Source organism: Ctenopharyngodon idella, chromosome 11 (genome assembly GCF_019924925.1).
Source record: "Ctenopharyngodon idella isolate HZGC_01 chromosome 11, HZGC01, whole genome shotgun sequence".
In the NCBI taxonomy this organism is placed as follows: Eukaryota; Metazoa; Chordata; class Actinopteri; order Cypriniformes; family Xenocyprididae; genus Ctenopharyngodon; species Ctenopharyngodon idella.
Genome location: NC_067230.1, coordinates 6,876,688 through 6,900,436, shown reverse-complemented (window position 1 = coordinate 6,900,436; position 23,749 = coordinate 6,876,688). Strand labels below are relative to the sequence as shown.

Below are 23,749 nucleotides of genomic sequence, written 5' to 3'. Positions count from 1 at the left end.
GTGTAAAAAAAAAAAAAAAAAAAAAAAAAAAAACCATAATGGAGATATAATTAATTTTGAAATTTTATTAAGTGTTAACGATGAGATGATGTGGTTTTTATAATCAATTAGCTCTGCTTTTGTCATTTTTTTACAAGATGGACAAAATTTGTCACCAAAAAAGTCATTCGGTTTAACCAAAATTTCGGTTTTACCGAATGACACTTTTGGTTATACCGAATGACAATTTACCTTACATACTTTACATACTTTGGACAAAAAAAATGACCCGTCACATCATTATCCATGTACAAAGTTCAAGATGAAGTGCAAGTCTGTAAAAATACTGCCAATGTACTGTGTTAATATTAAACATTCTGTAATGATTTGACATTGTTTTTTTCTGTTTTTTTGAATTACGCATTTCATTGTGTTGTCTTTGAGGGTTGAGGGAAATGTAGCCTAAATAAAATTAACAAAAAAAAGTTACTGATAATTTTCTGCTAGTAAACTTTTTTTTTCTTACTGTGTACTAGCAGCATCAAACAGAATAGTAAAAGTAAGGAAAAAATAAGCAAAAAAGTTTTCTCAAACACTTCTGCACATCGGCGCTGAAAGCCTTGTGGGCAGCGCACCGACATATAGTGCTATTTTCCATAATAAAAGAAAAAAAACACTAAAAATAAATCTTAAAAAAGTTGGGAAAAAAACAAAAAGAAAAAAAAAAAACACTTCTGCAGTCTGCCATTTGTCAAAAAACAGATAGTCCCGCCCCAAACTCACACCATTGTTTGAGCCAATGTTGCTGTGTTGGACTCATTAGGATTTTCAAATAAATAGAGCATTATTCTGAGTCACAGTGTTTACACTTTTCTGAGAAATCAACGAGTGGATTTACATATATATTAACACAGAAAAAACGACACACTTCAACTTTAAGAAAGAACAGATAAAGTTGAAGAACCACATAAATTAATGTGTACACTACTAAACAAGAGAGAAAAAAAGATTTTCTCCCATACATAAGATTATTATAATAAATATTAGAATTAGAGACTAAGGCATAAAAACAAAGAGTGTGAGAAAGACAGAAAAATTAAGAAACAGTGAAAAAGCAAGATAACTTGTGAAAGACAGACCTTTATATTTAATTTTTTTCTCATCATAGCTTTCCACACTAAACCACAGGCAGCAGGTATAAATACAGCAGTCTGAAATCACTAGTTAAAATCTGAGAGTATATTTTGGGAAAATTAACATTCTGCAATGATCAGAAAACACCCAAACAACAGAGGCCTGATTAGCCAACACCCTCTCGGAACAGCACAATAAACTGTGCTGTACTGTAATATTGTGGTAAGTCAGTCTCAAAGCATGATGCACTCTTATGCTGATGTTGAGTGTTATTTGGGTCTCTGAAAGAGAGAGAGAAACAGCAGGAGGAGAAGATTATACAGACAAATAGCTTCAGAAGACACTACTGAGGATGCAGCGCATCAATCACACAGCACGCACACCAACAACAGCAGACGCTCTCATACACACGCACAACATGACGAAACACCCAAACACACCAGAAGGAGAATACACTCACTTAACAGACACAATAACCACGATGAAACACCCAAACACACTAGAAAGAGGATAGCATGTGATATGTCAACAGTGAGACAAAACACAGCAATGTTCTGTTGAACAGAAAGTAGAAATCTCACAACTTCTTGCCATGCACACCCATATGCTGGCATACACTTAAGCTAGAGCCTGCATGCTGCTTCAAGGGGCTTTCCCAATGGGAACCTACAGAGTAGACCAATCCACAACCCCAGTGAATTATAGCGGCAATATCTACAGCCTTCTGCTTAAGGGCCTGACAGCTTAATGATCTCTCCCACTCCCATTTTACGCAAACACACACACACACACACACACACACTCTGCATTTCATGCACACACGTCAATTACATTACACACCACAAAGAGCAATCGTGATGCCATCCCCTCCTCGCTCATAAAGTATCCATTTCCAATAAGCTCTATGACATATGCCCGATAGTAAAAACAAAGAGTCACTCTACTGTTACTGTACACCACAGCACACGCTTAAAAATACATGAGTGACAAGAGCTAAGAAAGAAAGAAAGGGTGAAAGAAAAAGAATGAAAAAAGCACAAGAAAATAAATATGTTTAAGAAAGAGCTAGAGAAAGATACTAAGAAACATATAGCAAAAGAATGAGTTGAGGCCTGTTCACACCAAGGACAATAACAATAAAAAAAAGATATAACGATAACAATAAATATATAGTTTTAAAAATCATTCTAAATATAAAAGAATATCACAGTCCACACCACAACTATAATGATAACAGCACAGAGAAATATCGTTGGAATCATTTTTAGAATGATTTTTTGATAAAACCATCGACAGCCAATCAGAATCTATCCTGCTTTAAAGAGCGTCCACTGGTGTGGATGATAATCTTTATAGTTATCTTTGTAGTTATCAGCCTTGACGTGAAGGGGCCTAAAAAGCAAAAGACAGAGGCAACTATGCAAGAAAAGAAATAGTGTAAGAAAAGTAAAATGGAAAAGAAAGAAAACTAAAGAACAAGGAAAAGAAAGACAGCCAAAAGAAACTAAAAGAATGAGAAGAAATGAAAGAGAGTGAAAAAAAGAAAAAAAGAGGGAAAGAAAAACAAGAGGGAAAGACAGAGCAAAAGAAAGAATAGAGAGATCGAAAAACAGTAAAAGAATGCACAAAGTACAAAAAATAAGCACTAAAAAAGAAAGAAAGAAAGAAAGACAGCACAAAGGGTTAGAAAAACAAAAGTGCGAAAAAAACTCGGAAAGAAAGTGAATGAAAGTGCAAAAGAAAGAGTGAGTGTGAAAGAAAAAAGCATGCAAGAAAAAAGTGCACAAGAAAGAAAGAAAGAAAGAAAGAAAAGAGCCAGAGCGAAAGAAATAGCGAAAGAAAAAAAAAGAGTGAAAGAGCGAAAGAAAGAAAGAGCAAAAGAAATAGCGAAAGAAAGAAAGAGCAAAAGAGCGTAAGAAATAGCGAAAGAAAGAGAGCAAAAGCGAAAGAAAGAGAAAGAGTGAAAGAAAGAGTGAAAGAAAGAGTGAAAGAAAGAAAGAAAGAAAGAAAGAAAGAAAGAAAGAAAGAAAAAGTGAAAGAGAGAAAGAAAGAGCGAAAGATAGAAAGCAAAAGAAAGAAAGAAAGCGCACAAGAAAGAAAGAAAGAAAGAAAGAAAGAAAGAAAGAAAGATAGAAAAAGCAAAAGAAAGCAAAAGAAAGAAAGCGCACAAGAAAGAAAGAAAGAAAGAAAAAAAGAAAGCCTTCTGTAATAAGGAGATGGACACATGGGTATCTCCAGGCAGACAGCAGCATGTGACTCATTACAGACAGAGGCTGGAAGAGAGCCTTGTGTCGCTGTTACAAAGTCACCATATGAAAACAAACACAGCTCTATTGGGGCTCAGAACAGCTCTAAATGAACTCAGGTCAACAAACACAGCCATTTGGGGAAGGAAACCTCAGCGGGACAGGTAAACTAAACATTTCTGCCTCTGGTATTCAGGGAAAAGCCGCCCTGCGCTGCTCACAACACACACTATGACTGCACATATTTGATTCATGCTCCACAGAGCCGACAGAGCGGGCGGCAGGCAGACAGACATGCCCAGTGAAGGGATGAAAAGGCTTACTGCACACATCCTGCTGCCGTATCAGAGAGGGGAAACACACAGCGGGTGGCTGACCGGCCTCCTCCGGTTCAAACGAGTGTTGCTGCTGCCTCCGTTACACTGGCCTACTGGAATCCACCCTAGAGTCATCTGCATTGAGTAAATACTACAACAACATCTAAAGGTCAAAACTGTCATGCAAACAATGGCCTCATACCTTATAGTAGTAAAAGCATTTTGTGTGTTTGGACGCTAGTTCTTAATTTAAATGAAATGTAACCCTACAAAACCGTCTCACTCACAAAAAACATTAAAAAAAACCTTCTTGCATGGGACACAATTAAAAGCACTACAAATTCATGGTGGAGGCATGAGAAAGGAAGTTCAACATAATATAATTTTCTCAGCTCTGCTTTACAATAGGGCTGTTTGTGTTTGAAAGGCATGACATCACTGTTTGGATGTCTACAGTCCACCACTGGATTCACAGCAGCGGTTGGTGCACAAAATGGAAGCCGCCTCCAGTGGTGTCACACTGCACATCTAGCTATCACTTATTTTTGGTTTCAAAACAAGTAAATTAATCTATCCACATATTAAAATCCATTTTTGTCTTGTCTACTCAATGGTACATTCAAAGTTAGAGATGCACCAATAACAACATTTTTTTTATTGTATCATTTACAATTATAATTGTGTGTGGTATTCCGTGTTATTACATGAGACACTGTACAACATTGAGAATCGCTGGCCAAGGCTTACTAAAGGAAAGGCTGTTTGACATCAATCAGTGTATGAGTCCATTAGGACCCTCTGGTGGGCCATAAAGCCTCAAATCATGTGACCAATGACTGTCCACTCCTCACATCAATATATGAGCCTCCACTCGGGTGGCTTTACAAGAGATTTTGTGCTGATGTAATGGTGGTGCTGTTGTCTTTTACAGTCCGGAACCTTCTGGATTCTAAATGCAGAGATGTTCTTCTTATGATATGATCACTTAGGAGGAATTACTAAGAAAAAAAAAAACTTTCTGCAGGAAATTATGCACTGTTAATATGCTAATGTCCAGATCCTGCTTCTCCTCCCACTAGAGTATTAACAAAAGCTCTCATTAATATGTTAGCGATTTTAATTATGCTTGACCCTTTTATGAGGACTGAAGTAACTTACAAAACATAAATGTGAAACAATCACTACATTCATCTGGTGTACCAAAGGGTCAAATGATCATTTAGGGAATTAAAATGCAGCATTAAGAGTTTCTTAAGAAAAAGATCTTCAAATGCAAACTAGTTTAAAAATTAACAAAACTTCTTTGACCCCATGGTCATGGTTTATGGCGGTTTTAATAAATAACAACATCAGGAAGATGATTTTATTCAGTTAAGTTACATTCAGCCACATTTAGTGTTAGATTTTATCTAGTGATTTTAAATCTTCAAATGACCTTAAAATTTAACTTGAATTTTATCATAAAATTAAATTAAATAAAATTATTAAATTAAATAAAATGTAATTATTAAAATTAAATTATTACAATTTAAATTAAATTAAAATATTACAATTTAACAAAATGATTACAATTAAATAAAATGTTTATAATTAAATGAAATTATTATTACAAGACAATGGAATTAACTTACATTATTAAAATGACTACAATTAAATAAAATTAAATTATTAAAATTTAATTTAATTTTAATTTTAATTAATATTATATGTTAAATATTAAATTAAATATTAAATATAAATTAATATTTAATATTTAATTTAAATTCATTTAATTTAATTTTCAGGTCAAAGTTCATGGTATCCAATCTGACACCGTCATCTGACCCACAAAGAACATCTACAAATGGTGTAATAGATTGCGCAGCAATGGAAAAAGGGTTCTCTTCCTGAATCTACCTGCACCTGTCAACAGGTGGAATGAAAATATGTGTCGGTTTCACCCTAACCTGTCTGACAGGTCCCGCCCAGAGAGCAGGTGTGTTACATATACAGTCAGTTCATGGTTTGCTAGTAAAGCGGTTTTGTAATCTCTGGTATTCAGATTAAAGAATGAGCCAGTGGAATTCAGTGCTATATATTTAAATATGTAAGTACAACATCTTAGCAAAGTGTATCTGTTTCAAAGGCATTCTGTAGAGCGCAGCTTCCAGTGCAAGATAAGATATGTGAACTATTACGCACAAGAGACAAAGCTAGTACAGAAAACCAGAGATAATGTCAGAAGAGACCGGTCAGGCAAGATTCCTGACATTCCAGATCACATAGCGCAAACAGAGGGCATGGAGACGCTTAAACATCCAGCAGAACATTCTAGAGCTCTTCCACTGTGTGTTAAGCAAACAGGTGTCATGTGAAGTTTCTGGCACTGTGGATATTTTAGTCACTCATTTCTCAGTTATTTGCTTTAAGGTGCCAAACTTCCTCCTGACCCTCCACAGAATCCGATATTCACTCAAAGAAAAAAACTACACTTTCCCAGAAACATAAATTCTAGGACACGCACAGCAAAAAGTGAAGAGGAAAAAATATGACAAACACAAAAAGGTAGGAAGTAAAGGAATCAGGAAATTATACTGAGGAAGTGACATTGGTCAGGGCTACACAGCAGAAAGGGCTCATCGTGTCGTTTCTGACTGGACTTAAAACTTTCCCAGCATCTGTGTTTCACAAGCGCTGCAGTATCTGAGTCAGCAAACACTATTAAATTGAATGCAGCTTATGCCAAATATTTTCCCCACCTCAGCTCTTGAACTTTACTCAGGGTGTATTTCAGCAAAGTACTAACAAATTAACTTACAATACCATCAGAGACCATTAGTTAGAGCCCTTTAAATATCTAAAAGCCTCTACATTATTCATTATGTTCTAAATATGGATTTTTACATTTTTGCACATCAAAAGAGGCCTATTTTATTTATTTATCAGCACTTAGTTGCAGAACAATATTACAGAACAATAAATAAAATCAGCTGATTGAAAAAGTAAAAGTGAATAAATAAATGAATGAATAACTAACATTTAAAAAATAAAAATTATGAAGCTATTATTGAATTGTTGTATATTTATTGATTATTGGCAGTATTTAAAGGACAGGAAATTATAGGGAAGACTAAATGGGTTTTGGACAACGCAGGCCAGACTCAAACCAGAATTTCCCATATGAGCACCAAAGCTCAATGTGACCAGGATTATTATAGTTAACTAAAACTAAATCCATTTAAAAAAAAAAAAAAAAAAAACTTCTGTTACATGAAATAAAAACAAATAAAAAAAAAACTGTAACTGAAATAAACTTAAACTAATTTTATTTCAGCAGGTTGCCAAAGCAACATTTCTCATTTTCATTTAATTTGATGTAAAAAATTAGTAAAAACTATATAGACATATTCAAAATAATAAAAACTAATAAAAATGGCAAAAACACCAACAAAATTACTAAAACTTGAACTAAAATAAAAATGAAAACAAAAAAAATAAAAATAAAACATATATACAAAATATTAATGAAAACTATAATAGTATCTCAGTGATACTGAAACAACACTGACCGTGACTGAGCGCATGTGTTAACCACTAGGCCAGAGCTCGAACAGAAAACACGATTTGAACACAAAGCAGGCTGGACTCAAACCTAAATTTCCCATATGCGCACCAGGGTTCAACGTGACTGGAGCACATGTGCTAACCACTAGGCCAGAGCTCCAACAGAGAACAAGATTTTAACACAATGCAGGCTGGACTCAAACCTACATTTCCCATATGTGCACCAAGGCTCAATGTGACTGGAGTGCATGTGCTAACCACTGGGCTCCAACAGAGGCCTTTCTTAATGTACTGAACAGAAGAAGTAATGCGTCAAACGGGATGTTTCTTGACATACTAAAAATAGGTTGCCAGTGTGCAAGAGGGAAAGGATGGATAAAGTTAAATGAAAGAGGGAAAAAGGAAGATATGCGATGGGGACAGAGAAAAAGAAAAGCTGAAAAGAAAGAGAGGAGGAGAGATGCTGCAGTCTGCACTTTTTAAATGAGGACAATGCACTCCACAGAGAGATCTAATTGCAATACCTGGCAACAGGACTTATTCAATTAGGTAATATGTGTATGCAGTGCAGCCCACCAATGAGATGAGGTCAATGTAAACTTCTCCAAACAAAACATGCTGAGAGAGGTTAAAATATAAGCAGCAGAAAGCCTTCATAAAATCAAAGATACAGTTCACTCAAAAATGAATACTATGTCATTTCTCGCACGTCATTCCAACACCGTATGTCATTCTTTTTCCCTTACAATGAAATACAATACATTTTTATAACGATCACCTCTGTGAAGCTCCAAAATGGGCAAAAAGAACTATATAAAAGTCCATAAACTATACATTTCAAGGATTTGTGAACTGGATCATTTAGATCAACTAGGAAGAAGCACTTACCCAGTGATTTGTAAAATGGTCAAATATCAGCTGTTACACATTTTGAAAGTCAAAAAGTCAACCTAATTTGAAAATGACCTCTAAAGAATCTGAGAAATGTGCAAATGTGAGAAAGAACCACAAAAAAACACTCGAATTCTCCTCACGAATCCCAGTGACTCCCAAGATTCACAATTTGTCTCCTTCTTTGTCAATGACCTAAGAAGCAAAAAACTTCAAAGTCTGAACTATTTTTTCCACCACAAAAAAGCGACAGATGGAGAGAATTGGTTCGTCATGCCTCTTCCTCCCTTCCTCTCAGAGGTGCTGAAGACAACTTTGTTTTCCTTCCCCCTGTAATGAAGGAGAAGAGGTCTAAAGCATGCCGCTATAGAGGAAAAAAACCTTCCCAAATGAAAAACAGACAGAAAGAAACACCAACTGCACCGCAAGGCAACTTTAGCCCTTTAGCTTAGCATAAATTATTCCCGCCCAACCATCCACAGAGAGCAAGAGAGGTGCAGATTTAAAAAAAATGGCTACCAGGAATTGCCTCCTTTAAAGCTGTTGGTGCAATTACAGGCCATGCCAGTAAATCAGTACTGTACAGCCTAATTTAAACTGACGCTGCTATATTAAAGGGTTAAGAATAGCATCAAACGTTTTAATGTTTAAACGTTTGCACCACCCTCGTCTTCACGCTTTTCTGCCATGAAGTTTGAGGAAGAGAGATGGACAGAGTAGAAGTGAGAAAGCAGTAAGTCTAAGTGGTACAACGATATTTGTAGCAATTTTGCTATAGAGTTTACATTGCAAAGGTGTTGTTAGTTTGTGTTTGTTTACTTAGCAAATTGCCGCATTTATATCCAATCAGAATTTTAATGTCAGAATTATCAGATTTATCTTGGGCTGCCCCCTCATAGTCGACTAAACGTTAGTCGACGTGAAGAGGCTTGGCTGACTAAACTTTAATCCATTGGTTAGTCACAGAAAAAAAAAAAAAAACGTCACGCCGTGACAGATCATTAACACAGTCAGTCCATGCAATAATATGTCGGGCTGAAAATCCAAAGTGTTGGAACATTTCAAAAGGGTAACAAAAAGGTGATGCGACCTCAAACATGACTTATTTAAAACATGCAGTAGCCTTACTTTGTCCACTATACATTAGGGCTGGGACAATACATCGATTCTCGGTTCGCGACACAAAGAATCTGGAGCGATACTGATATTTTCCGATGTATCGCGATTCTCTCTTGAATCGATTCTAAGAGTTTTTAACAGCAGATGGCACTACGTGCTTTAGAAACACCTGTACTCTGCTTGCTTCCAGTTCCTTTACACACACCACTTAAACCTAAAATAATCATTCATAAAGTTCGAAAAGGTTGAAGCGAATTACAAGGGTGTTCGCAGTGGGCTGTGTTTACATTAATCTTGCATCATAAAAGCATTCTGAGCTTAGGTGCAAGTATATTTAACCACCTACATGTTTTAGCCGAACGCACGAGTACTCTCCAGCACTCTTCTTCATGAGCATTTGAGTGTGCGGTTAAAAACTAGAGCGCCATCTGCTGCTAAAACTAAGCTCAGGATCAATTCAAGAGAAAATATCAGAATCAATCCAGAATCATTATATCTCAAAATCGATGTATTGTCCCAGCCCTACTTTTCATGGCCGCTCGGTCTAACATTAACCTAGTTAGAATGAGCAGCGTAAATGTGCGCCAATATTAGCCGCATATCCTAGTGTTTGTTAAATTAGTATCGTACTTATTGCATGACATGTTTAACTTAACTTCCACGCATCTTCACAAAGGCAAGCTTCATTGTGAGCAAGACACAAAGCTCACTTCTCTCTGACAATGTGGACAAACTCATGTTCCTTTCTCATATAATATGAGAAAAAAAATAGTGACCGTGAGTCAGGTATGTTTCAGTTTGCTGCTATCCACCTTATTCCTGACTAGTCTACTGTGTTTCGAATTATGGGTTGCACTTCCGTTTTGGGGAACTTCCATTTTAAAAGACTGAAACGAATCGTTTCAAATCATAAGGTTGCCCTACAAATAAAGCTTATCCGTCAGAATGACTGAATGAGCTGTCAGTTTTTCTTTCATGTTTTATTTCCAGACATCGTGAGAATAACGTAACACTTGGTATTTTAACGTAACATGTTATAACAAGAATATCTATGGCAAGAGCTCTTTTCAGTCGCTGCTTTCTATCCTTGTGGTTATTTTCTTTTTTCCCTTTGCATATCGCTGTAATAGTATGAAAAAGGACAACATATACTGCACATTTGTGGTCTGTTCTCCCGATATAATTTCCGATATATCCCATTAATAATTCACTGGAATGCACAAATCTCTCGTTTTTCTCCTCAAATCCTCACGTCTCTTTCCAGGTTTGTTTTCACAGGTAAATACAATTTATTATCTGTAAAAATGATAGAAATCACTTTGAAATAGTATCACGCAATGCTGAAGTTCATGTACATTTTTTTATTAAGGCAACGTATATTACATAATACAGATATATATCACTAGTTATATTTAACCCGTCCGTTATTTCTGTGGAAATAACGGACGGGTTATTTTCATGGCCTGTTGAAAGTACCATGTTGATGCTTTTACACTTTTAAATGTCCTTTTAATGTTCGTTGGCTGAAGGATGAGTAGAATAATGTCATCTCATTGTACCCAGTTTTTAAAAAATTATTATTATTGCGTTCATAGAGTGAGCCTTTCACTGACTGTTTACAGTTTAACAGAAGTTACACCCATAATTCGCGCAAAGCGTCATGGGGCGTAGGAATAAGGTGGATAGGCTATATTTTATTTATTCATTCTTATATAATGTATATTTGTTTTCGGACCTCTGAGTTTTCATTCGACATTAAGGTTTGTCTGTCGGCCTGTTTTTTTTATGTTTTCTTTAAAGTTTGGGGGGGGCTAAAGGTAAGGCTGTTATTTATATTATAGGTTATTTATTATGATCTCAAAATACATTTTTATATCAGAAAAGTTCATGCAATATCTGCCCGTGTCACTGCGGCAAGCTTTATTCGCATGCTAAAACGCTTAATTTATATTTTAAATGCTCATAATTATGGTTTAGTATTTCTCCCCTGAATAAATAAATTAAATTAAATTAAAAATGAAATTAAATAATAAAATAAAATAAAATTAAATTAAATTAAAAAAGATACTTAATTCACCAGAGTGGGAGAGAGAGAGTGTCTATATCACAAAAGTGTTTTTAGTTTGTGTTGGTTTTGTTAGCCACATTTATTTATCCAATCAGAATTATCAATTTTATCACATTAGTATTACCATTTTGATTCTTTGTATAAAAAAAATGTTTTCCTGCCAAGCATGTTTAGAAATAATCTTATCTTTTAGTCTGCATCTATTAAGTTCCAAAATAAAAAATAAAATAAATAAAATATTTAATTCACCAGATTATCCAAAATGGTTAGGGTTATGGTTACTTAAATTATAAACAAATGCATCATGATACATCCCGTCACTGTAGTATAAAATTACTCATTTTTAAGCCAAGGCTTAAAATTAAATTAACACAGATAAGATATGACAAATTGAACCATTGAGTGTGTGAGTAGATAGCAAAGAAGAAACTGAAATTACCCTGTTGACTTACTGCAGGCAGAATATGATGGATCTCAACAGACAATGTGTGCGTGTATGTGTGTGTGTGTGCCTCTGACCCTGTCAACTGGGACACACTGTGCTCACACGGTCACATAAACGCCACTCAAATCACAACACCATGACTTCAGTTACCATGGCGAGAGAGACAGCCAGAGACACAACGGAACAGCATGTAAAGACTAATTAATGAAGATGAACAGTGAAAGAAAGCAATTAAAAAGGTGTTGATGAGAGGTACGACTCTCTTTCTCACACTCACACACAGCAATTAAAGACACAAACAAAGAAAAAAAAAAAAAACTGCACACAATCCAACCTAATAAATTAGTACAAGATCGCACATGTCCCTCATTTCATTGAAAACAAAGATGGGGACAATGACAGCAGATGCCGCGTACAGTGGCCCTCGCTGTCAGGATAAATCCTACTGTAAACATATGGCAGCCTCACCTCCACAGCTGCGTACTGTCAAACACACCCCCCTCCTCCGTCCCACCATAAACATGCTAACAAAAGGCATCAGGATGGTTTAGACATCGACACGCTCCAGTCATTACAATCGGCACCACAAGTGTTTCGAATCACGCTGGTTATTTTGCAGATGGAGGCTTTCGCAATTCAAACTGAAGATCTGATTTGTTTGGAAAGCAAGAACGGCGTGTTACTGTGCGAGAGATGAATTAAAAACAGAACAACTGACAAGCAGGAAAAGAATCGATCACAGCTGGATTTTTTTTATCTAATAACTGAAATGTGCAGAAAAAAATGTTATTTATATCAGAGGCAGAGTGTTCCGGGAGGGTTTGTTGTGGGAGAGATTCCCACTTCCTTTTGTAAATACTAACACATGGTTATTACATTTAATTGCTTGATCTGTTTTCCCTTCCGAAAGTGGGGTGCATCCTTCCACGGGTGGGTGTGTATGTGGTTGGGTGGGTGTTTAAGTACCTCCTGCTGAAACATTAGTCTCCGTCTCTAAAAAAAATTCCTTTGCATGCAAGTTTTTTAATTGTTTTAGTTAACAATAACACCACTGCCAGACACAGCAGTTCCTAATTTTGAGAATAGTGTAGCCTACTGATTGTACAAAGCTAAAGGAAGATTTTGAAATCCATATAACATTCAATTGCTTCAAGACACAATTCTGATGAACCCCGAGGAGATATTTTGATAATTTTGGGACTGTCTACAGAAAATTAGACAAAAATTCTGTCATCATTTACTCACCCTCAAGTTGTTTCAAACCTGTATAAAATTTCTTTGTTCTTCTGTACACAAAGATATTTGGAAGAACGTTTGTAACCAAGCAGATCTTGCCCCCCCATAGTATTGTTTTTCCTACTATGGTAGTCAATGGGGGGGCGAGATCTGGCGAGATCTGTTCTATCCCTTTAATGCATACATAGGTTGCATTAATTTACATTTTAAATCTCTGAAATAATGCATTTTGGAATAAAACATACTTGAAAAGAGCAAGTGATTAGGCTCTCTTACATGAAAAGCAACAAAAAAAGCACAAAAAAGAAGGCACCAAAGGAGAATCCATGGGCAGCCACCGACCATATCGGACACCGGGGTAGCAGTGTGTTGTCTGTCTGCTATTGTTGATAATAAAAGCCTGTCTAAATCCTCTTGAACTAGTCTGACCCCCTCCAAACTCTCTGCGAGACACCCCATACTCTTTTCTTGCCATCTCTCTTTCAGTAATAAGGCCATACGAGAAAGAAAAGGCCTCTTCTTTAATGAGATCTGTGTATTCAGACCCCTGGGCTTTGGCTGAACGGAACCGTGCTGGAAAAACACATCGTGCTGGACACACAGCAACCTCTCCAGAGACCCTGGGATGATGAAGCATAATCCAACCAAATATAACAGGGGTATTTGATTAAAGTTTGGAAAGGTCCAGTCTATACATTTCTTTCCCAGCATAGTCCAGACAATCAAATCTAACACAGTTTCAGTAGCCGATATGGCTTGTATGCTATAAGCAATGTGTACTGCAGGAATACTTATTGTAAATGTCAAAGCAATAGCATTTTGGACTATCCCAATAGTCCCAGCAATGGTATTTTCTAAGAAATAACTCACTAAAATAAACTTTACATTAAAGCCAGACAAAGAAAATTTGGCTGAGTGAACCACAAAACGCTAATTGGTGACTTCTGGAATATAGACAACCGCTGACGATTCGTGCCAGGTCAGGATTATCCCGAGGTTAAGTTCAATTTAGTGCTTGTGTGAGAGACTGCTCTGAAAATCATCGAGAAAAGAGGGCAACGACTGCAGAGCTGTGGCTATGCATGGGTGATCAGAACATCTGATGTGCGCAAGTATGTTTCTGCAACGTTTCTCCCTGCAGGAGAAACTATCAAATCGCATTTTTCTGTGCTAAACTTAGTCTCTCACAGATGTCACTTGGAATAATATTATCTAAAGGAGATATTCTCCAGGTTTTTTCCAACTTTCATCATCATGTCCAAGTCTGTAGTTTATGATTCCAGAGCAGGGTTAGGAATCAAGACGTTACAAATGCAATGAAAAATGTTTTCCAAACATTGTGTATTCTTTCTTTCTCAAAATTAGAAAAAGAATCATTCATTCATCAAGTCAGAATCATTAAATTCTTACAATTCCCATCCTTAAACAAAAGTTTCATTTGTCATAATGACTGCAAGATGGGCCATATTTCAGCTATAAATCTGCCTTGTATAAACTGATGAAACCCATACACATCTTTTGAAACTGATTCACAGATTCACAACTGACAGATGCTGATTTATTCACCCATCCGGCAAAAGCGCAATGTTCTAACAGCCATCACTCACCACAAGCTTGTTTGCCTTTCAAAGCATCTGCTGATTCAGAAATCACATCTTTCACTTTCTTTCAGTTCTTGTGTGACTAGTTGATCTTCTCTGGCCGAAAGAGACAGTTTGTGAATATTAAGAGCCTTACTAATGGAAAAAAAAAAACTCTAAAATCTTTCATAAGCACTAACCAAACTTGCATGGCTTGCTGGATGCCTTGACTGTGATGTTGTGAAACATGTGGGGCAGCATCACTGACTGAAAGGTGACAAAAGCGTCACAAAAAAGATTGTTTTAACAATAATCAAAAGTTGTATTTAAGCTCAGATTAAACTGAGAGAAAAAACAACAGCCGAACATAGAGAGAGAGACCAGATAACATAAGAATGGGAGAAAGGAGATATCAGATTTCACATGTTTTGACTCGGTATGTATGTTTTAGTATTTAAATGTGATATCTTGAGAAAAGTGACAGGCAAAACAAAGACCAAAGAGTTTTATCTAAGAGCCACCCCGAGCCTTCCCCAGAAACCTCTATTGAGACAGGTAAGCTGTTGACACATCACTGAGCACACACCGGCCCTGAGTATCTGACATTCAGCTGAATGTTTGCTCATCTCTTTGGTAACTGGGGGTTTCAGATGAATGCAAGTAATCGCTATAACCTCCAACACTCGCACAGACTTACAACAGGAAAGAAGCAACAGAATAAAACCACTCATTGTGCGATTAAAAGTTTAAAATAGGAAATAAAGCTGTAATTGTGAGGTGTCACATGTGAAATTTAAAGATACAGCCTAAAGATACAGATGTGAGAGAAAAAAAAACTTCACAACTGTGAGATATAAAGTCACAATTATGAGACATAAAGCTGTAATAGTGAGATAACAGTCATAATTGCAAGATAACTATGAAAAAAAGTTAACAATGAAAAACCACACCACAATTACAGAATTAATGTCACAATTATGAGACTAAAAGTCATATTCTGAGATGTCTTAGAAGTCATATTGTGAAATATAGTCACAATTCTAAAAAAAAGAAGAAGAAAAAAAAGTCGCAATGATAAAAGTGTAATTTTAATAAAAATTCTAAAAAAAAAAAAAAAATAAAGCAATATAATGTCACAGTTGTGTGATATAAGTCACAATTGTAGAAACTGTCAGAATTACATGAAATAATGTCACAAGAAAGTCCCAATTACACAATTAACAACACAATTTGCTCATGTCAAGCATCTCACAACGTGGGTCAGCTTTTCAAGCAGCAAGCAAGAAAGTTTTTGTTTTGTGAGTCTAATAGCAGAGGGGGAGATCTCAGATAAACAGCCACCTCACATAAGTATGAGTCCCCTTGTAAATAATGCTCTTTGATACTGATACAGTAAATTCTAGTTTGATCTGCAAATAAGAACGGCATCCTCCACAGGTCAGTCACAAGGTCAGTCACAAGACCCCATTAGCCCAGTTGGACGGAAACTCTCCCTGTGGATACACATAGCTTGAGGGGGAAAAAAGAGCTTTTGCCCTGGAACGGTCATTCTGTACAAACACTAGTGTAACCAGTTCCCCCTACTTACCACTTATAAAAATGTCCATGATTGAGTGAGCAGGAGGCCGAGCCCCTGTTGATTTGTATAAAGATTTTTGTTTAGCATGTTTCAACATTCAGCTAGGCTTGTCAATGATATTGGCATCCAGGTTAATGAACTTAACCGACCACGTCGCAAAACAAAAAGACACTCAGTCATACATATTTGTGCTCCACAACATCAAGAAAATCAGACCTTTCCTATCCAAGCATGGTGTACAACTCCTTGTCCAGGGTTTTGGTATGTCTAGTAAGAAACACAAAAACACTTTCCTGAGTTCGTTAGCTCAATAGCGATCAACTCAATAGTGAGTTTTGTGAGTAGTTAGTGGGTAAAATAATGTCATCATTTTAATTTAGATTAGATCATCTTAAAAAAAGTTTAAATACTTTTAAATCACCCTGCAGCCCCCTCGGAAGATTGCTGAGGTCCCCTAGTCAGCCCCGCCCCCCTGATTGTACTAAATTTCATACTAAATGACAATAAAAAGTCTCATTGACCTTAATAAAAGCATTACATGCAACACCTTGATGAGTTACACCTTAATACAGGGGTGCCCAAACCTGTTCCTTGGGACCTACCTGCAGAGTACATCCAACCCTGATCAAACACACCTATCTGTAATTATCAAGTGTTCCTAAAGATCTTGGCTGCAGCCAAAAACTTAAAAATGCTGCCTTCAGAGGACACATTCCAAGGTAGGAAGGCATCAGGGCAAGTCTTAATCCATTGTTAGCTTTACTTCCTGTCTCCTGAGATAACTTCATCTGATCGATTTTTGAATGCAGCATAGATGTATCCTTCACTGCCTTTGATATCACAAAATCCTATGCGTTCCATTCGGTGACAGTTGAGCTAAAAAAAGAAAGATGGCATCTGAAAGTTGTGGTTTCTGGTCAGTTTGTGTGTAAATATACATTTTTGACCAATGTTTTCCAGTTCTGATGTCATTTCTAGTGAGAAATTACTACTGTAGTAATTATCTATTTGTTTAGTTCTCACGAAAGCTCGCTCTATTTTGCTGTAGATCATTAAACTGTTACACTGCCTCAGAAGTAGTACTGTCAAAAGTACCAACCATGATACCAAGTCGGTACTGACATTTTAAAATGTGAGGCTTTGAGCGCTGTTGAGCAGATTCGTAAACACTTCTGATTGGCAATTGTGTTAACACGCTCATCAGATATGTCTGTGATTGGCTACAATGATCAACACTTCAAAAACATGTTATAAATAGACATCAATGACGCTGTTCACCGAGCGCTGAGACAGATACACATGGGAACGCTTGAAAGCACACGGAAGTGTTTGAATTTGAAAGCGTTCTCCCGCTTTCAAAACGCTTTTCAAATTCAAACACTTCCGTGTGCTTTCAAACGCTCCCGTGCATTGCTCGTTGTAGCCAATCACAGACATATCTGATGAGCGCGTGAACACAATTGCCAATCAGAGGTGTTTACGATTCCGCCCAACAGCGCTCAAAGCCTCACATTTTTAAAATTTCAGTACCGACTTGGTATCGCAGTCAGTACTTTTGACAACACTACACTGAAGTCTGTCCGAAATCAGTTTCGTGAGGCACCTTTGTGCGCAAACGCTGCCTACAGAGTCATTGCCTAAGGCAGCGAGGCAACAAGTCAGCTGCCTAAGTTTTCGGATGCAGCCCTTAATTAGCTGGTTCGGTTGTGTTTGATCAGGGCTGGAGCTGAACTTTGCTGGAAGGCAGATCTCCAGGAACAGGATTGGGCACCGCTACCATAATAGTAATGTACACAAATTGCTGTTGCATAATCATAGGTGGATGCACAAATGTGCGGTTGAGATCATTTGGTTACTCATTCACTCCTTTATTTTTCCTTCCTTTTTTGAAGCACTGAAAGAATGGGTAGCTTTCCTTATTGTTTTAAGTTGTTCCGGCTCACCAACTGTGATAGGAAGCAGAGTGGGTTCCTCTCTTTCTCCTGAAGAACACAGATGTTTAAACTGAACTCAGGAAAAGGAAATAAACACTTCCACATGAAATCTACCCACTGAGGCCTCCACCCCTCCCTTCAGCTAATTTACACTGCTGTAAATCTATCAGCCGGCCATATATAAACGTACAATATATGTATATATGAAATGGAATTGTGTTTGATATATGTGAAATGCAGCAAGACTGAAATTTGACTGTGTAAACAATAAAAATGGATGTGGAACGTAAAGGCACAGCCTCGACAGCCTGATGTGATCCAGATAGTAAATACCTTCATGGTAGCCTCTGACCACTGGCTTAATGGCATTTCACAGTCCCCTCTCTAATGGTTCAGGGTAGATTAGCATGATCCCTGTGCAAACTGAGGCTGTGAACATGCTAAATACACATACACATACACACACACATGCATTTTCTCCCCAGGCATAGCCTAATCCAGCCCGATGTCAAATCCCACACAGAAGCTCCCAGACAGAGGGATGTAGAGCAGTGTGTCATTCCACCCCTTCAGAAAGCAGCTCAGAGTGGGAAACTGATCTAGTATCAGCATTTGTTTACAATGAATGAGCACAGACATGGGAGAAATCTGATACAGGATAAATTGCCCTACTGTGAAAAGCATCATGATAACTCAACAGCCTGTCTGGAGTCTGGACAGACATTGTATGCACTAATTTGCAGCCCAACAAAAACTTGAATATGATGGTCAGTGGCATGTAAGAGTATCCACAAAAAAAAGAAAGGGAAAAATCTTTTGAAAATATCGTTAAAAACACATGTGCCAAATTCAATCCCCCCTGTGTTGAAAATCAAGTTTTTAATGTTGTTTATATGTCTATGTGGTGTTTTTAATGTGCTTTAAAGAAAAAACATGTGCAAATTCATAAGTCAACACCATTGCTGAGTATTTTCTCCTTAAAACTGCAGTGAACCAAAGACAGTCTCAAACCCGCGGTTTGAAATCGCTGGTGTTTCTGACGTCACAAACTACCCTGTAACCAATCACGTCAACGTGTGATCGTCAACGAGTGGATCTCTGAGGTGGTGTGAGTGAGTGGAGGCGGGGCTAATTTGCATATTCATAGAACTGCGTATACTAAATGAGCCAAGGATGTAGAGTTACATTCAAGCTATTTTAAAGTCAGTAATTGTATCCCTTAAAACTCATCGTTGATCACCAAAATGACACATTTAAACATTTTGTCCTGTCAAAAAAAAAAATCTTTATGCCTTAAAATAGCTTGAATGTAACTCTACACCCTTGCCTCATTTATTATACACGCATCTATGAATATGCTAATTAGCCCCGCCTCCACTCGCTCGCACGAGCTCAAGAGATCCACTCGGTCAACTTACTGAGGTAAACACTGCACAATGGTATCGCTTTTTACAACGCCGGACACATAACTGTAATTAATATGATTAGCTTTTTGCTACAGTCATCAAACAGCTAATAATGTGTTGCTAATGTTACACAAACCATGTTCCCGTTCGCGAGTCAGACCTCTGTCTTCTAACAATCAGTATCCTTAGAAACGCTTTGTAACTAATTAATGTCAGTGGAGAAAGGCATATAGTTCATCATACATCGCTATATACATCATACACCCGCTATATTGCCAAATCTACCAGATTTTTTATATCAAGAGAAAAATATACCAGGATATATATATTCTCTTGAGACTCTCCTGCTTCAGAGCGGTCATGGTTAATGATATGCTAAAGCCCGCTGGCACGGTGACGTGATTGGTTACAAGGTAGTTTGTAACGTCAGAAACACCAGCGATTTCAAACTGCGTTTTTTACACTGCAGTTTTAAATAGAAAATACTCAGCAATGGTGTTGACTTATGAATTTGCATGAATTTGCATGGGGACTTTAAGGCATGAACAAAAAGAAAAAAAAAAACATTTAAATATGTCATTTTGGTGATAAATTAATTATTTATAAGTAATTATGTTTTTAGAGAGTGACACCACATGATATTTTACAACCTGAACTAACCTTGCCTTGTCATAAAAATGTCAAATGATCTGCCGGGGACCTCTCTATGATATCATTTAAAGTTATGTTGTGTGACCAACATAGAGAAAAAAAAAAAAAATTCTCTATGTTGGTCACACGACATAACTTTAATTTGGCTTACAAAACTGCTCCAAATATTTTAATTCAGAAATGCAAGCTTGTCATAGAAGAGATCTATTCAAGTCATATGTACGAATTGCATTTTAACATATTTTTGAGTAAATTAATAAATAGGACAAAAAAAAATAGTGTCAAGTGATGTCATTGATTGAACCATGAATCTTTTTACATCTTGCTCACTTGAAGACTTCCATAACTGCCATCCCATGTAACTTTTGGCTCAACTTAGCTGGGATTGCCAATAACAGTGTTTTCTCAGCTGAAGAGGCTTATTCCATCAATCAATACAACAGCGTTGAAAGGTATTCCTATTACATATTACCACCAGAGAGAGCTGCCAGGGCACAGACTGTTACTGAGGTCACCACAGGACTGAGAGTCTTAATGTAAAAATCAATGAAGATTAATGAGTGAATTTGTTGTGCGCTGCATTAACTGTGCCGAAGGTTATGGATGGGCTGTGTGCTCATGATTAGACACCATATATAATAATGGCCCACACAAATGAAAAAGGCCATATGACTGCTGTGAAGACCCACAGGTGCTTGTATGAACAAGAGCATACAAAGCCTTGATCCACAAAAAAAAAAAAAAAAAGCATTCAAGCTCAGCTTAATGCATTTCATATCAATTATTCATCCTACAAGTCTGAAGAATGGGAGAGTTTGAGATCATCAGCTTGTTGAGACAAAAAAAATGAAGTATTTTTGTTCACAAACTCACAGAAACACAGATGGCATGTGTTGCCAAAAACATCTTTATAATTAAGGCTGGTTACAACAAAGAATTCCCAGACAGCATGATAGATTATAAACAGTGAAACTCAACACCAGAATGTATATGAGGAGTGTATGAGTGAGAGAGAGAGAAAGAGAGAGAGAGAGCTGGAGCTGGGCCCAGTGGTGCTCTGGGAATGCAGTCCGAGTTGATTGGCTGGTTTCCTGATATTGTCTGAAGTCATTTGGTGAAATAGGCAGAAGCATAGAGAGCAGCATAACTCAAACCATGTGATGAGGCAGAGCCCTGTGGGGAGTCACCACAGCTTCAGCACAATGGACAGTCTGTAGTGACTTTACCTGGGAATTACGGCTCACTCATCAACTCCTCATAAAGGATTAAAGTGAAATAAATGACGAATGGGCTTAGAAATGTGAAGAAGGGAATCACATGTGATTTTATTTAGTGAGTCATGCTTTCAAAGTGTGTCTACAAAGGGTGTTTCTAACCTTCTGTGAAATAAATTTTGTCAAGTTACGCTTATTTCAATGTAATTTGGGGCAAAATGTTTCAAAATGCCTAAGAATAGAGATTTGTTCATTCTCAAGTGAGAAACGCATTACATAAAGTTGAAAGCAATGATAAAAATAAATGTGCAAAAATGCATAAATGTTATGGCATAATTTAAAAAAAAAAAAACACTTTACTGCTACTGCTGTTCAGGGCTTTCCTTAGGGAGGCACAACCAAGGTCCTTTGAATTGACCCATAAAAATTTGGTCTTGGTCAGTGAATTTTAGCAACTACAAATAAATAAATAAATATTTGTACTAAATAAAAAATAAAATATGTATAACATTATATTATGTTGTTATTATTGTTGCTGCAGTGTAATGCTTTTGTATGGTTTCAAAAAGAAATAACTAATTAAATATTGGTTCTACGTATTGGTTATTGAACAATAATTCCTTTATTTGTTTACAGGAAATACATCACATGGAGGGGGAAAAAAGTGAGATCAAAGCACTTACCTTGCCTCACAGTTTTCAATCTTATAGGTCCCTTGCAGTTCTTGATCACTGTCAGCACATCATATAGCGGCAATCCAGAGACAGAGAGCGTCTCCACTTCCAGCACTAATTCCCCTTCGGACACTTTCCCATTTCTGTACTGTACGGCATTCCCGTTAACGTGTCCGATATAGGCGAACTCACCATTCTCCGCACCGCCAAGCAGCTGCACGTTCAGCTCGCCACGCGCGTCCTTAGAGACCGTGCACTCGTTAACTTTGGTGGTCCAGTGATTCTTTTTCTGTACCACTTTGGACATGATGAATCAATAAAATCCGTCCAGAAACAGGTGGTTCCACTGACAGACGAGAAAACGAAATAGTTTCATAGAATGAAATATCCCACGCACACGCGGTAAAGTTTCTTTTCCGTCCCCTCGGTCATGAATGCAGCTTCTTCTTAGCCCAAAAAAAGAAAGAAAAAACAAAACCAAGCCATTGTCCGGCTGTTCACTAAATGAAATTCCCCGTCCGAACGCTTCCCTAATTAGCCTGTATTGTTTTCCTCATCTTCTTAACATCTTTGCCCTTTAATCCTCTTGGTTGCGCTCATCTGCTTGTGTTTTAATTTCATAAACCTCTTTAACTACACTTTTTTAAGTCTCAAGCTGTTTTCAAAATAGTTTAATATTTTCTAAAACACTTCTAACTACAATTTCCGCAGCTTTCCTTGGCACACAGACTGTTGGTGAGCGTTTCCTCCTGGTTCACGGCTCCTTTAAACAGGTACAGCGTTGACGTCTGTTTTGATACATTTCATCCTGTTCTGCCTGCTCGCGAGTAGGGATGGAGCGAACGTAACGTGCGCGCATGCGCACTATTTCCCTTCGGCCTCGAAGGGAATCCTCTCTGCGCCTGTCACCAGGTCCTAAAGCCCGTCTTAAAGGAATAATATTTACGAACCTAAGCCGATTTCTGTGAACTCTTGATTAAATGTCTTTCACATTATACACCGTCCAAGTGCTGCAATAAAAAAGCAAACATAAACATGTATAAATATTCGCACCTGGACTGCATTCAAGGCTATAATCAGCATCTAAAACGGGTTAATTGTAGTGAGATGAATTGATAACATCTCCAGAATCAAAGTACTGGGCCTTAGCCATAAATCATGAAAGATTTTCGAACGTAGTTTTGTCTTTGTTATGTTTAAGACTTGCTGTTTACAAAGACAGGAAGTAGGCTACTCTTGCATGACCAGTTTTGTCGGTTTGCCCAGAGTGCTGGTTTGTGTAGAAATTTAGCCTAGCATAAAGGTTCATCCAATATGAATCCCTGTTAATCAGGTTCAGCCTGCCTATCGTGTGTTGTCCTAAAAGAATTGTGCCCTGTTTTCCAAAACACTGTGACTGCATATTTATGTAACTATCATAAATGTAAGATTTTACGAATGTTGACACTCTTGTAACATAAATAGTAATTTGATTTTACCAGATGTAGCAGTAAGAGCAGTCATTTTTACAAAATTATCATTGGATTTATGATTTTCACTGGAATTACTGTAAAATTTAATGCTGTATCTTGTAGCCCTGGTTAATAATATTATAAATGTTATATATTATAGTTGAATGAATTTTATAATATATAATATTCTATGTATTTGTTTCTGTTTTGTTTTTGTTCTCGTTATTTATAATGAAGCAGTGGGTAGATAGCAAGTTAATGAGGTATAGATATTCGAAACTG

At 37.0% G+C, this 23,749-nt stretch overlaps 1 protein-coding gene across 9 annotated transcripts in view; it reads right to left on the bottom strand.

The window, feature by feature from the left end:
• magi1b (membrane associated guanylate kinase, WW and PDZ domain containing 1b) overlaps positions 1-22,845 on the bottom strand; it is a 149,777-nt gene extending 126,932 nt beyond the window's left edge. For 6 of the 9 annotated variants that reach the window (XM_051912004.1, XM_051912006.1, XM_051912010.1 and 3 more), the window contains exon 1: positions 22,026-22,844. In XM_051912004.1, coding sequence (XP_051767964.1) covers positions 22,026-22,323 — 298 coding nt within the window. In that variant the 5' untranslated portion in view covers positions 22,324-22,844. Of the gene's footprint in view, positions 1-22,025 lie in introns of all 9 variants that reach the window. The other 3 variants (XM_051912009.1, XM_051912005.1, XM_051912007.1) reach the window with 1 other exon arrangement.
• Positions 22,846-23,749: the final 904 nt, after the last annotated feature.